The 16,481-nt window shown below is 40.3% G+C and overlaps 1 protein-coding gene across 1 annotated transcript in view; it reads right to left on the bottom strand.

Moving 5' to 3' along the window:
* The window catches only part of itfg1 (integrin alpha FG-GAP repeat containing 1), a 163,700-nt gene that overhangs the window by 25,701 nt on the left and 121,518 nt on the right, over window positions 1-16,481 (bottom strand). Inside the window, exons 13-14 of the mRNA XM_085292496.1 lie at window positions 15,729-15,772; window positions 12,870-12,948 (exon numbers count right to left, since the gene is read on the bottom strand). Coding sequence (XP_085148622.1) covers window positions 12,870-12,948; window positions 15,729-15,772 — 123 coding nt within the window. The remainder of the gene's footprint in view (window positions 1-12,869; window positions 12,949-15,728; window positions 15,773-16,481) is intronic.

Here is a 16,481-nt window from a genome sequence, read left to right as displayed (position 1 = left end):
TTGCTTGCTCGCCTTTACTAAAAAAATACAGTGTAGCTCCACGACATGTAAAATTTCTTAAATTTTATGTATTCACTTCAGTTTTCCCAGCCATGTCAGCTGTAGAAAGAAATGAAATAAAGCTACAAAACACCTGAAGAAAATGTGATTCAAATGAGAAGAAAAGTATTCAGCCTGAATCAAAAATAAACTCTATTTTTTTTAAGTTAAGAAGCCTGAAAACATTTAAGAGTTGGGAGTTTTACTGATGAACCAAAAGAGCATACAGTTATGAATAATGTTCTTGGATGGACGACCTCCTTATTATACATTCTCTCAAAATGGAAGCATTCATCAATTCTCTTGTTATGAGAAACTTTGGAAACCAGACCAAGATGAATTAAGTCAATAGTACTACCCAGCAAAACAAGTGAGTAGTCAGTGTGCTTTGTCTGGAATGATAAATGTGCACTTCAAGACTGGCAGAAGGAGGAGAAACCTGAGAGTTGGCAAAAAGTTTTGTCAGCCAGTGCTGAGTGCATTTAAAAATACAGGTCTGCTTCTTAGGATTGACAAACTTCCATCATGTGGGGAAAAAGTTTAACGTCGTCATTAAGTTACAGTACATGTCAACATTAGATACTTAAATGGAGCTTTGTTATAATCAATGCAGATGATTGGCAGGTGTGTTCAAATTACAGCAATCCCCCTCAACTGCACACTTAAGAAAAACAATTTAACTGCTTGCATAGTGGCTTGCTTTTTCTGATATTATGAAAATGATCCAGTGAGATCTGATTTTGAAATCATTAGAATAGAGAAATAAACCACGCAGTTGTGAATAAGTCTCGACTTAGATCAATGTCAACATTTCTCACATCGCACTGTAGCGCTGTGCGATATGACCAAAATCTCATATCCAGATATAAGAATTCTATCGTCCCGATAACGATATAAATCACAAAAATGTAACATTTTCTGTAATTTCTGTGAATCTCGGGGAGCTCGTCTTGCGTGAAGTGTTTCCAGCTGCGCGTCATGTAGCTGGAGTCGAGTGTTTTAACCGATGTATGAAACGATACATTTTTAGACATAAGTTGTAATGGCCGCCGTTTTCTTGGTGAGTATTTATTACACGGCGTGCTGCGGGGAAAAGCCTGTTCTAACGTTTGAGTCGAAGGTTTATTTTTTAGCACTTGGCAGCTCTTTTTTAATTCTCATCCGTAAATAATCTGCTCTTTCACGTGATTCAGTTTATTTTGAAAAGTCTCAACAGGATCTTGAGCTTTATTGTGAAAGGTTTATGTGGAACATAAACAAGCGGACACGCGATGCTGTTACCGTCTTTGTTGCTAACCACACCGCATAAAAACAGGCGCTTGTCCAGAAAGGGAGAACTTTAAGAAATGAATATAGCCACTACAGTGACCATCAAAACGATGAAAAAATATTGCCGTAAACAGTTTATTTTGCGAAACGATAGACGTTTTTATATCGTCATCCGATATATATCGTTATATTGAACAGCCCTATTGCACTGGACACCCTTGATTTGAAGACAGCAGCCAAAACCTCAACTTCTAACTTCTTCTAGAAATGCACCATTTGGGATATCACAGGGCTGTAGGCAGAGTCCGAAAAACAGTTGTGTTTTGGGGTTGAGGGATTTTAAGTTCTTGGCACACAGAGAAGAAATGAGATACAGACTTTTACATTTGACCTAACAACAGTGTATAGTTTGGATAACAGAGGTGATTTCTTCAAATTAAGAACATTTCCTGCAGCATGAAATACATGTCTATAATATGAAATTCTTCCTGTACCAGGTTACTTACACTACAACAGATTAAAATACTGCTCTGTTTGCAGAATAATATTCTACCAGCAGTTCACACGCATGCTGCTTGGTGCAGCGCTGTAGGTCTGTTTACAGATATTATTGCTGATGATGCAAGACACAGTGGACTCTTAATAACAAATCTGAATTGAATTAAATGTGCACTTGTCTCCATGGATAAGTTCTTAAGCTGATCATTTCCAAATCCATTTATATTTAGCCACTGCCTTTTCTATTATGACAGAAAACATAAGTCTTTGCAATTTTCTGTACCACTGCACAAATCTTTGCTGACACATGATATTGGCAAAAACAACTGACACCAGAGCCTCTATGATGGAGTACCTAAGTGGAGCTTTGTTATAAATGATAAGGCTAGTATGGCAGGTAAAATGTTTATCATGTTCCCACCCATCTCAGTTTAGTCTACTAATAATTATTAACTCCCACTAAACACAAAGAATATGATGGTTTTATTAACTGTACAGGCATTTACCTCAGCAGGAAGTTACATTTTTGATCCAATGAGGACACGTTTACAATCATTACAGTCATATTGCTTGAACCATATCATTGCTTTAGGTAAGTTACTTTCTTCAGCCAACAAACTGAGAAAATCTCAGAACAAAAACACTAAAGGACACACTGTAGCTTCCTGAGATTAGTTTTACTCTCTGTGAAAAAGTTCATGATCCATTTCGATGCATACTGTATGAGCACTTGCTTCACGGAAACCAAAGGATGTTTAGCAACACACAGGACAACAGACAGGTAGGCAATAGAAGCATATTATAAGTTAAACAGTCTTGACAATACATGGTACCAATAAACTAGCTGCAGAAAAGAGAGATTAATGGGTGAGAAGAGGAAAGAGACAAAGGGAGATAGGTGAAGGAGTGAAAAACATAGACGAGAAAAAATATGCTAAGCCTGATCAATAGTAATTCACCATATCTCGGTGTTGGGCTACCTCTCTTCTTTTCACACCAATATTTCCTTCTCCTCTCTCCCTCTCTCATCTTCGGTTCTGATCTCTCGCCACTTGCATCTCTTATCTTTGTCTTTTGTTCCACCCTCATTTTCACTCCTATCCTTTTCTCTCTGCGGCTCTGTCCTCTGCACCCTCTCATTTTCTCCCTTTTTAACCCTTTTCATTTCTCCCATCCACCTACTCCCCTATCTTTCTCCCAGTATTATGAATTCTCACTGTGTGTTTAAAGTCTATCCTCAATATACCATGCAATAAATTTTCGGAGAAAAGGTTTGCACTATTGACCTGACGAGGTCTCTGAGAACAGGGGTACACTTGCCCATAGATCAGTATGACGTCAAGTGAAATGGGCTGGCTTTTAGGATTCTGCTTGAGGAATCAGAGTGATGCAGCAAAAAGCAACATAACTGGTTCCAAGTGGACAGGTCAGCACTCCCATAATTTTCTCTCTGAGGTCTCTTCTTAATTTCTTTGGATTTTTTTTTTTTTTAACAAACATTTAAAAGGTTAAGATCAATATGTTTTTGGATGAATTGCTGCAGGTGAACATGTGTTTTTTAAAGGTTAAGTATGAAAGTGTGTGTGTGTGTAATTGCTAATCCCGTGGACTCATTAATCTAATTGGACAGTCTATCGAGAGCTCCACATTGATGCGGGCGTGCTACGATTCTTCTCCCTATGAGCACTCCTTCCTTACACTTTCTTTGCCTTTCCTGTTACTTTGCTCTCAAATGTCCCTTTCTTTCTTTGTCCGTGGTGAACATAAAGGAAATAGTCTTTGACACTATAGACACAACTGCACTGTCTGGACAATGTGAAGAACTCTTGAGCTTTCCTTATTCCCTGTTAGCATAATAACATTATTCTTTCTACTTCAATTTCCAGCTTGGTGAGACTAAAGGCCAAAATATGTCTGGCAGAAACAACCTAATGTAATGAAGAGTTATGGGCATGGACTATAGCTAGTTTTCCATCAAATTTATTTATGAGAGTGATGGTATTTTCTTAGTTTATTTCCCAAAATAAGAAGAATCTTTCAAGCTCCCAAGATAATTTGGATTAGAGTATAAGCACTGTTTTATCTCACTGTATCTCAGCTGAGAAATTCACAGGTGGCTTTCAAGACATTGACAAGCTGTTTAAAAAATAACCGTCCTCCACCACGTCCCAGAGAAAGTGCGGACTCCTGATTGCTGTTGGGATACTAAGGCCATTAAACCCTTAATTTAAATTATAAACTAATAAATTTGCTTGACCACAGAAGACACAAAAGAAATTATACTTGCAGAGTGGTTTACTACCATCAAAGCAGCTGATGCGCCCGTTTACCGAAAACACACAGTACATATACTTCAAAATTGAATTTGGTAAGAGTGGCAAAATAAACCAAAAACAAACACAAAAAAAGAATAGTTTGTTTTGTGTGTTGCAGCCTGGAATTGCTTGCAAGCTAATGGCGTGGAGATCAGTATTAAGTAAATGATGTTATCCCAAGGCCCGTTTACACCCGCACCCACAGATTTTTTTCCCCTCTTCTCATTGTTGGGATGCATTCATGCTGAAGTTGTCAATAACGTTGTTGTTGTGGAACCTCAGCATCTAGCTGAGGGCTCTGGCTAGTGCTACAGAAGACGAGCAAAGTGATTTTTAGAATTGGCAGGTAAATGAAAATGTTTTAAACAGCTTAACAAATCACCAGACACAAACTTTGCAGTTTGGATCACAGTACATGGATGGTAAATGGTAAATGGATTGATCGTGGCTCAAGAGTTGGGCGTTCGCCTTGTAATCGGAAGGTTGCCGGTTCGAGCCCCGGCTCGGACAGTCTCGGTCATTGTGTCCTTGGACAAGACACTTCACCTACTGCCTACTGGTGTTGGCCAGAAGGGCCGATGGCGTGATATGGCAGCCTCGCTTCTGTCAGTCTGCCCCAGGGCAGCTGTGGCTACAACTGTAGCTGCCTCCACCAGTGTGTGAATGGGTGGATGACTGGGTGTGTAAAGCGCTTTGGGGTCCCTAGGGGGGACTAGTAAAAGCGCTATACAAATACAGGCCATTTACCATTCTTATATAGCATTTTTCTCCCGGAGAACTCAAAGCACCGTATACAACATGCCTCATTCACAAGTGCAAACTAATCTACATTCACACACAGTCACACTCTGATGAACGCATCGGAGGGCAATTTGGGGTTAGTACCTTGCCCAAGGACACTTGACATGCAGACTGGGGAAGCCTAAGATCCAACCACCAACCTTCCGATCAGTAGCTGATCTTCTCTACCACCTAAGCCACAGCCACCCTACATCTGTGAGATAAAGGCAGATGGGCTGTACTTTCTTAGGGAGAAAAAAATGTTCATTTTCGATAGATTCATAAGAGATGCCGAAGTAAAGGTAAGGACTGCTCAATGAAATTCAGTCAACTATCAATTTAAAGCTTGGGTACGGTTCCAAATTATGCTAGATTTTTTAATCATTTATAGGATCTATATATGGTGTTGTGCCGAAGATTTTTCATAAAACAATTCAAGCATAGTAATTTGAAATTGTTTAAGATTGTATGAAAATACTACACAGTTTAGTATAGTTCATTGAAGACTAAATTGGTTAGTCTACTGTACTGTTGACAGAAGTTGACAATGGTGCACTATGCTGCACTGGTGCAGAGCAGGCTGTGGTGTTCATGCTCACTGTTAGGTCACATCAAGAGTTAAACTGATCAGTCTGCTTCTGTTGTTGCAGTCAATGAAATCCACAAAAAAAGCAGTAAAACTCAGAGCAGCAGCACCAGGAGCAGGTGAACTGACCCCAGCTTGCATGTAAAGACAACAAATTTACTGGAGCTCACAATAAAAATGTTTACATGTGTTCTAAGCATGTTTTTCCTGACACTGCAGTTTTGATCATGCTAATAGAGGCACATTATATTCAAACTCTGTCCCCTGATTGTCTAAAGTTGGGACCCTGAGAGGAACACAATGCAGTGTCCAGAGTGGAGGAGAAAAAGGATTAAAAAGGTTGTTAATGAATAACTTCAACTATTCATCTCCACCCCCTCACTCCCTCTGTGTCTCAGCAGGAGTTAGTTGATAATGAGGTGTGGTGTTGTCAGAATCACAGCCCATGCTCATCTATCCAACCTGCTTAGTAAGGGGCATGGCGCACCACTGTCTGGTACAATATACATACAAGGTCACAATGAGACAGATGTTAGGGTATGCATGCATGCACATGCTGCTACCCAGACAGAACACATATAGAAATACAGTATGCACACACTGCAGAATGTATAAAAGATAAATACATGAACACATACTTATTATACTGCAGTGCAATCTAATCAGATTAGAGGGTGATATGATCATTATATCGTTTTTGAGTATATACGATGTTCCCCTCAGCTCTGGTACAGGGAAGTTAAACTCATTTTAAGTCACAGTTCACATACAGTATAGCCCAGTTTGATTTCAAGTGGGCTGGACCAATTAATCCAGTGAAACCATTAAATAATCGATAAAGAAAAAAAACTGTATGATTACATTTTTGAAAATGTTCACATTAAATGAATCAACCTGACACCCTGAAATATCTTTGGAAAAATAAGTGCAATTTCAATAACTGCACTTAAAAACTGCTTTTCCAGATTCAGTCAGTTTATTGTTATTGGAAAGAGGAACTATTTCTGTAACTTACAAGAACAAATCCACATGACATCTTTCTTCATTGTGTTAAAACTGATGATTTAGACCTCTGTCGTGGAAGAAATTAACAGTTTGAAAATCACATCTACTGATGTGGTCCATTCAAAGCTACTTGCAAAACAATGCTCTGTGATGCAAAATACTATGAAAAGTCCAAAAATAATTATTCACACAAAGCAGTCCCATGTGCTTGATTGAACTTGCCATATACATCTACCATCCCTGCTTTTATTCCTCTCCCATCTTCATCCAAACGGCCTCCTTTTCTGATTAGATCTTAGTATTTCTTTCTTATAAGTAACTGCTTCCCCTCTTTCTGTCCTTTTATTCCTTTTTCCTATTTTCTACTGGAATTTCAATCCCCTATTGAGCCTCCTCAGTCCTTTCTCCATCTCTTAGCATTTTATAATCTCTCCTTTCCTCTCTGCTCTCTTTCCCTTTCAGGAGGGTGAAGGGTAAGTGAAGATCGTTGGGCCCCGGTGGAGAGCCCCAGACATCGTGGGTGTGTGTATGTGTGTGTTTGTGTGCACCCCATCATTGCTCATCTCTGGCAGCCTCGCTGGCTGTTCCCCGAGCTACAAGCTACAGAATAAATACACTTTAAATCACCACACACACACACACACACTCACTCACACATGCACACACGCCTGCTCCCTGGCAGCACTTTGCTGCTGTTAAATGAGGCGTCTGGGGAGTTGTGCCGGCAAAGCCTTTGGCTACTTGTGCTCTCCTCCTCCTCTCTCTCTGTACACTCCAAGCTAACACACACTGAAAGAATAAGCTGGAGTTATGATGGACAGGCTATAATACTGCCAGGATATTCTAAATACATGGGAGTCTGTTTTATGAACATCCCAAACCAGGAGCACTGTCTGGGGATCCAGAGACTTCTTACTGACAAAGATGTACTGGCTGAGTGAACAAAATGTCACCATGTTCTTACGAACTAGAAGGACCACATGGACCAACATGAAAGCAAGGAGCTATTCATTATGATTATTTTATTCTGTTCTGTATGTGTCTTATTTAGAATTTTTGGCTTTAAAAAACAAGAAATACAGATGACTTGCAGCAAAACTCCCTGAGGGGTGGGGGTCACAGGAGATTCACAGTTACATGGTATTAGCACTCACTGCTGCATTTCTCTTTGTATAAGTGCTGAGAAACATTTTCACATTTATCTGACGAAAATTGCTTTGATTTCCTTCCCCAGTTCCACATCAGCCATGAAAGAGTTTGGGTTTATTACCATATCTGTAGCATGAATTATGATCAACTATGGTACACTTACTGTATGCATCATCCCTTGCACTAGAATAAGAATCTATAAAAACTCAACAGTATTTAAAAATAGCTTAATCTTAAATTCGAAGCGGTAAACACGTGATAGTCTTCTTCAGACCTCTAGGAGTTACAAAACATTTGTTTTTGTCACAAACAATTCCTGAGGAAGATATCTGGCTCTTTGATTGCTAAATGTTGCACTATGTCCATCTAGGGGGCAGGGATAGCTCAGTAGGTAAAGTGGTCGCCCCATGATCGGAAGGTCGGCGGTTCGAATCCACTTAACGGCTACCCTGAGGTACCCCTGAGCAAGGTACCGTCCCTACACACTGCTCCCCGGGCGCCTGCTTAGTGGGCTGCCCACTGCTTCACTGAGTGAATGGGTCAAATGCAGAGAAAAACAAGTAATTTCCCCATGGGGATCAATAAAGTATCCATTATTATTATTAGTCTCTAACTGTTTGTGTCTAGTGATTTATGCTGAAAAGAACTCAAGTGGGTTTGCCTCAGCTGCCTGCTGCAGCTGAAAATGACTTACTGAAAGTGGTGTGAAGAAATCAAAACAGGACAGTTGTTGCAGTGAGCTTAGGCTATGAAGGTCTTTGATAATTCTCCCTTTGGTTCATTACTACAACTAGTCACTTCACAACACGGTTTTCACATTACGTGGAACATGACAAAGTACCTAAATGCAAGCTGAGGTTTATGAAGAAAAAGAAAAAGAAAAAAGGCATGCTGGATTTCTAGGTTTGGTGGGAAGAACATAGATCCTTGACCCGGACCACATTTAAAACCTTAGGGATCAAAACCTTGGGGCTCTATATTAATACTCAAAGATTTTCACTTGGAGCAGAGATAAACGTAATGTTTAAGAGTCACCACACTTCACAGCTGAGAAAGACCTTTAAAGAATCAGAAGCAGTAAGTAAAAGCCACATTGCTTTATGACATCAGTTTCACCATTTTCCTGCTGTCTGTATTCTTGGTCATACTCATGTTAAGCAGTTGCACAGTGTGTTTTAATGCTGTTTGCTAAACATAATATAAAAACGTAACCACATATACATTTCTAAAACCTTTGTACAATCTAAGCTTAGTGTGCATCCACATTAAGTGGGAGTCTGTATCACGCTCTTCTCTGTATCTTCTCTGCAGTGGGTATGAGAGCAGGTGGTGCTCCTCTCTCCCCCACACTGCTCCCTCTTCACTGTTGCTCTCTACGCCCATTTAACTGCATATTTTAAAGCAGTGGGATGTGTGGAGAGGGAACGAAACAGCCAAATACAGCAGAGTTCATGTGATTTTTTGTCCACTCTGTGTTTTGGGGCTGGGACAGAGAGCACCAAACTAAAAACTCTGCAGCTATTAGAAGATTCGCTTGAGCACAGTTTCATAGACAGGAGCTTATAGCTGTCTAATAGTGGTGAAATAATGATGATGTGAGACTGTGAAATGACCGCTCTTTCTTTAAATATGTATATTCTCCAACTGTGCCAACAGACAAATGAAACAATGAAACCTGACAAAATTGAATTATGTTGCACAGAGGAATCCACACAGACTATATATATCCCTGACCCCAGGCTGTCAGTGCGTCGTGTCCTCTTCCACTTCTCTGTCCTTCCCACAATGTAACATCAACTATGTTAACTGTAGCTAATACAGCACAGCATTGCTGTCCTCAGTGTCTCCCCTTATCTTTCTATGCATCACTCTCTTTTTCCTCACTTCTACCCTTATTAGTCTTGAGCAGTAGAGTAGCATAGAGTTCGTTACCTCATGGGCTGCTAAATATAACATGACCCAGTGATCCTACTAGCTTTAGCAATATAATCAAAACGGCTGGAGTCAAAAGTTTTCAACTGACATTAATAAAATACCACCCACCCTAAGGTATGTAAGATTTGGATAAGGACAGAATTTTTGTAATTTTTTTTCCTCTTTGCAACACCACAATGGATTTTACATCAAACAATCAAGATATGATTGAAGTGCAGACATTCAGCTTTAATTCAAAAGAATTGCATTAACTGTTTAAAGAGTAATTTGTTTGCATAACGGAGGCCAACATTAGGCTGAAAAAACAAAATAAACCTGTAAGAGAAACAGTAAAACGTGAGTGACTGAAGACTGTCTGATGTGGTCTTGAATGTCAAGACACTCAATGTCAAAGTCTATAATCGAGAGACACCTTCATTAATGGAAATACAGGCATAACAAGTTTTAAACTACTATTTACACTCAAGAACAAGAAAGCTAGACTACACTTTGCTAGAAAACATCTGAAAGATCTGGCACAGTACTGAAAACACTGTGGGAAGAACAAACCAATGTGTTCAAGAATGATGGGAAGAGAAAAGCATGAAGAAGCAGAGAAACAGCTCGTGATTGAAGCACACTGTATCATTTGTCAAACATGGTGAAGGCAGTGTTATGCCATGGGTTTGTATGGCTGCCAGGTGGACTGGGTCACTAGTGTTTATTGATAATGTAAGTGCTGGTAGAAGTACAAGTTTTTAAGTGTAAACTATCTGCTTTGATTAAACCAACTGCTGCAAAACTGCAACACGTTCTCACTCTCAAAGAGTAACATTTTACGCTAGGTGACAAATCGTTGGTATATTGCGGTGCCGGGCACCCACCACGTCCCTATATTGAGAAACATGAGAACCGTTAGGAATCGTTAATTTTACTTAAATCGCTTTGGAAAACACTATCTAACGTCATTAAAGTCGTGGTTAAGGTTAGGGATAAGGTTATGGTTGGGGCTGGAACGTGTATTACCACTGGAGCGTCATTCTACTGGATTTAATCCATAACCTGGCGTGTAGCATAAGAATGCAAAAGGTCATCTTTCGCGTTCCTCCTGCCACAGGACGTGACAAATCGTTGGTATATTACGCCTCAGGAGTGAGAACGGGTTCAAAACTCATTGGACAGCGGTTGACAAAAACAAAGCATAGTGCAAAAGCATCTGTAGCTGTCACGGCTGGCGGAGGGAGCCGTGTGGTGTGGAGGAAAAGGAGGACCCAAGATGCAGCAAACTGATGATACGAGTGATGTTTTATTTACAAAGGTGGTGGTGACAAAAACAGGCAACGAGGTATGAGTACTTTACAAACGGAAACCTAAACTGGGAGAAACTAAATAGCAAACCTGAGACCGTACAAAGGGGGTGCGGGGCAGAGGGACGCAGAGACAGGACACCATGGAATGCAGAGATACGCAGAAATACACGGATGAGTGCAGACGAGCCGACAACAGGCAGGAGAACACACAGGGCTTAAATACACACCAGTAATCAGGGGATGAGGGACAGGAGGGCAACACAGCTGGGAGAAATCAGAACTGACGGGACAGGGGAAATGTAAACTGAACACTCACATCAGACAGACCTTCACAATAAAACAGGAAACTCAGACACGGGGAACCAAACAAGACACAGATCTAAACAGACAGCTTCACAAACAGATGGGGTGACACCATAGACAGACAGATCCAGACGCAGACTCAGAGGCAGACCGAATATAACACAGAACTAAAACAATCATCATCATGAAAATGATAACAAACTAAAAGCGCTGGGTCACCGACCCAGGACCATGACAGTAGCTGTACTATGGAAAGAATAGTCCTTTGACCATACAAGAAGAGCTGTTTTTCAACAGGAAACAGAAATTTAATTCAGCTCTCCTAACAAAGCCAAAATAATGGATATTTTTCAAAGACAAAGCCAGTCACCTGATCTCAAACCAGTAGAGCAGCTTTTCAGTTAATAAATACAAAACTGAATGGAGAGAGACCCACGAACAAGCAGAACCTTAAGCAGCTACTGAAACAGCATTTGGCAGTCACTGACTACAAATGATTTGCTTCCAAGTAAACGTCATCCCAATATTTACATTTTTCTTAATTTGTTCAATTGCTGTTAAGCATTAACAGCTCAAACTACAGTTAACAGAATATTTTGTAAAACCCCTTGAATTATAATCCACGGGGTGGTGGACAGAGGCAAAATTACAAAAACTGTGTCACTGTCCAAGTAATTATGGACATGACTTTCAAGAGGAATTTATTTAATAGAGTGAAATGTGCAAGGAACAGTCCTTCGAGCTTACATGAAGTGGAGCTGTTTGTCAGTAGGCGACATATTTTCAGTTCAGTTCTCCTAACCAGTTCCATCCATAACAAACAGTCACTATGGCCTCATACGATCATGAACGTATTCTTCACGAATTATAAGGAGGGTGGCAGGTGATGCAGCATGACAAAATAAACAGCAACAAGAAAACAGCTGTCGTGTGATGCTGGCACTTTCTAGAAAGACAAGTAACTTGGACTTAAATCCAAAGGAAAAAAAGAATCAAAAAAGGAAAAAAAAAAAACAGAGGAAGCTACAGCTTTCTGAGTGTTGCTTCAGCAAGGAAAGCACTTCAGAGGAGAAACAGAGCCCCGAGTGTTTTGCAAGCTTTCACAGTATTTTTCTACGATAGTCTTCCACAAAATATAAGAAATCTGTATCCCACAGGCAGACCCAATGCAGTAACTCCAGGTTTCATATTTAAGTCATAATACTTGTAAACATGGACTAACACTTTAAAACTGCATTACGACAGGTCAGATGAGACAGATCTGACACATCAAACTCATTTGTTTTCTTTTCCTTTATAGCACCTTTGTGAAGCACTATATTTTCCATTATTTCAGCTGCCCTTTCTATTTCAGCCTTTTTAGTCTTTGAGACTAAAAAGCTTAAAGGCTATTTTCACTTATAAAAGGAGAAAACAAGAAAATAAAAATCAATATGCCCCTCTTCTTCAAAGTCTCTACTTTCTCCAATATCCTCCGAAACACACCTGTGGAGTTCAGCCAGACAAAGGACAGCCGTCACTGTCAGAAGGTTAAGTTATTAATAGGTATTAGGTATAATTGTTGCTGGTGTGCTAAAGCTGAGGTGGTAACATATCAAAGAAATGAACGCTTATTTTGGCTATTCTACATCATTACAGAGTTATTTAGAATTATCAGGAAAAGATCAGCCCACCCCACCCAAAAAATAAAAAAGGTCTTACCTGATGCATTTTTCAGGTAACCATTAGAATCCACTGTGGTGTACTTGACATAGGGGCCTGGCTGGTTCACACCAAAAGGCTGACAAAAAAACACATGTAGACACATAAATAAGACATCGAACAACAGCTAATATTTTGCAATCTCTTTTCACTTCAGTTATCTGTCAGTGAAGGTGAAAAAGAGGACAGAGAGAAACAATCAGGGTGCGGTGGAAGTGATACAGGCACAAGTGACCTTGAGTCATTCTTCAGTTTTATTTCCACTAGTAGGTAACACGCAAAAGTCGGACTGAGCTGATTTGACTGAGCATAAATGAGTGTGACGGTTGCATGTTTACGTGCCTGTGTGGGTGGATACTCATCTCTCATATTATCTCTTCATTATGAAGGGATGGCAACTAATGAAGAGATCTGTCGCGCCATCCTTCGCTTTACATCAACTAATCATGAGCCTGTTATACACACATACACGCTGCAAGGGAGACTTGGGCCTTTATGCTGTGACACTCAGCAGTTGGGTGAGAGAGGAATAGAAATGAGGTAAAAAAAAAAGAAAAAAAGGAAAGAGTGCAATGAGGAGCAGACTAGTGGGCTGAAAGAAAGAAAGACAGCAGAAGAGAGGTGTGACTAAGAAGAAGAGGAGTGGGAGAGTGAAATGAAAGGGGTTTGATGGATGGGAGACGAGAGGAGTAGAAACAGCCACGAGCTCCACTCGTCTACAGCATTCATCATACCTTTCAGTTAGACAACAAACGGGCGGGAGAGTAGACAGACAGAAAACAAAAACAACTCTAACACCAGCAGCCTGTGCTGATGCCAAAGTTAACGTGTTTTGCAAAGGGCTTTCCACTGGTAAGAGACAATACAAGTAGTGGATGTTACTGGCTGCTTTGTTTCAGTCTTTTTTCTGTTTATTTCTTTGTCCACCTACATGCGATGAGTAGCCATATGTGCTTAAAGGGCATTTAAAGCAATCTACGCAAGACACCAGACACCACTGAAGAGCCCTTGACACAACCACGGTTAGGTCCCATTCACACAGCCCTAGAGGACGGCTGGCAACCGCCACGCACGAGGGAAAAATGTTTATTTCTCAGTCAGTTGTGAATGGTTACTGGTAGTCACTGTGCACTGACTGCTAACTGTCACCCCTGGTACCCATCCCTAGGGAAAAGTGTGTTTTCTGCGACTGGTCAGTGAGTGGTTGCGGGCTGTCACTAGTGTAAAATTGGTTGCAAAGTGGTATATTGCGCTGCACTAAAAAAAAAAAAAACCTCCTTCTGATTGCTTTGGTTGCTAGTATATAATATTAGCGATACAACTAGTTAATATGGAAAATGCCAACTACTCACTAAATAACTGTGAGAAGTGTTTCACAATTCCAAATGGGAACTTTAAACTCAAATGTGACTGTTGCAGTAGTAAGGCAAAACTTTTACTTTGACAGAGTGTGTTCTGTTTCCGGTTTGTGTCGCACATTTTTCACATTTTGAAATTTCACTGCAACTTGCCCAATACATGGTTAGTGTTTGCAGACAAGCCAGTGTTTTCCAATCTGCTAGTGACCAAAGTAATCCTAAAGAGGTATTTGGTCCTGCACTGCAACCCTCACCCCACCACCACACCACAACCACCACCCCACACACACACACACACACACACACACACACACACACACACACACACACACACACACAAAGAAAACTGACAAAGCAGGAGAGGGACAAAAGGAAAAACAGGGAGAAGTGAACATGAAACTGAACTTCCACCTATTTTGATGCAAGCCAGCGCAATTCTTGTGATAACCAATGAAAGGTACAAGCTATAATGGAGAATGGAGTCTCTGTTATAGTAACAGAAGCGGTAACGGAAGCTACAAGAGCTATCATTCTGCAATGCAATTCATATTAGCAGCCATCAGATAATGCAGAGCTTTCCCAAAAGGACCTACACAAAAAGCTCAACCCCACTCGACTTGCCTCAATGCAACCTCATCTGGTAATGTGCAGTGTAGTCCAGTGATGGGTACAGGGGACATTATCAGCACTTAGTAGAATACCTTGTACTGGGAATACCAAACAGACTTTCTAGGACTGCACTACATCTTCTCGTCAGTATCTAAAGCAAGAAGCCCATCAACAGTTTTATGCAAAGCTCTTATCAGTCTGAGCAGCTGGTAAGTTTCTGTAACTGCTTTATCACATCAGGATTTCAAAAGCCTTTATTTGCTATTACACAATGTCCAACAAATGAGAAACAAAAATCCCTTATTGTTACCTTTTTCTTTCTTTCTTTTTTTTTTTTTACATCACATTTTTGGTCTCATCACATCGATGCAAACATGAAGCCTTGGATACGTCAGAAAGTTACATAATGTCGTCAGGGAGTTAACCAAGTATTGATATCTGTTATAAATTTATTATGAAGGTCTGTAACTTCTCTCCATTATGAAAAAGCAAATATAAACAGCACATTTCTGGTACTGCTACTGAATGAAACCAAAACGTATCATTTCATTTTTTTCCCACATTCTCAAGCTGCATTAAATGATAGGTACTTTACTTATAAAGAAGAGCTCATGCTGCTCTAAAGCTTAAATGCACATCACCCATTCAGATCCTCCTTGCTAATTTCCTAAATATAAAGTTGATGCTCTGCACTGATGTAAAGTTTGGCCAGCAGCTGTACCATCTCTCTTCCTGCTATAGAATACTGGAAGACTGCAACCTCTGGAGGACGATGATGTACACAGATAAGTGCAATGGATAGACAGATATATCTGTGGTCAGACATATAAGAACATAACACCTTTTCTATGTCATCATTAGAAAAGTGAAAAAACAAAGCACAATATCTTACCTTAACACCTTCAGGGCAGTCATTGGAGCAGAGGCCACTGAGTACTGTAGAAGAAGAGATGGCAAGAGTTAGACATGATACTCAGCACGTGTTACAGGTGCAGCACAATAATACAGCACTGTAAAACAAGTACCTGAAGTGCTGCTGTATCAGTTCGCCAACAGTCACTATATATATATATATATATATATATATATATATATATATATATATATATATATATATATATATATATATATATATATACACTGAACAAAAATATAAACGCAACACTTTTGTTTTTGCTCCCATTCCCCATGGGATGGACGTAGAGACCTAAAATTCATTCCAGATACACAATATAACCATCCCTCCCAAACAGTGGTCACAAATCAGTCCAAATGTGTGGTAGTGGGCACATCTGCTATATTGAGATAATCCATCCCACCTCACAGGTGTGCCACATCAGGATGCTGATCTGACATCATGAGTAGTGCACAGGTGTACCTCAGACTGCCCACAACAAAAGGCCACCCTGGAATGTGCAGTTTTGTCTCACAGCAAAATGCCACAGATGCCACAAGCAATGAGGGAGCGTGCAATTGGCATGCTGACAGCAGGAATGTCAACCAGATCTGTCGCCCGTGCATTGAATGTTCATTTCTCAACCATAAGCCGTCTCCACAGGCGTTTCAGAGAATATGGCAGCACATCCAACCGGCCTCACAACCGCAGACCTCGTGTAACCACACCAGCCCAGGACCTCCACATCCA

Source organism: Mchenga conophoros, linkage group LG1, assembly GCF_057382185.1.
Source record: "Mchenga conophoros isolate Kocher_MC1m ecotype Shallow Benthic linkage group LG1, M_conophoros_male_GT1.1, whole genome shotgun sequence".
Taxonomy (NCBI): Eukaryota; Metazoa; Chordata; class Actinopteri; order Cichliformes; family Cichlidae; genus Mchenga; species Mchenga conophoros.
Note: the sequence above shows the minus strand (reverse complement) of the source record. Positions and strands in the feature narration are given on the sequence as shown.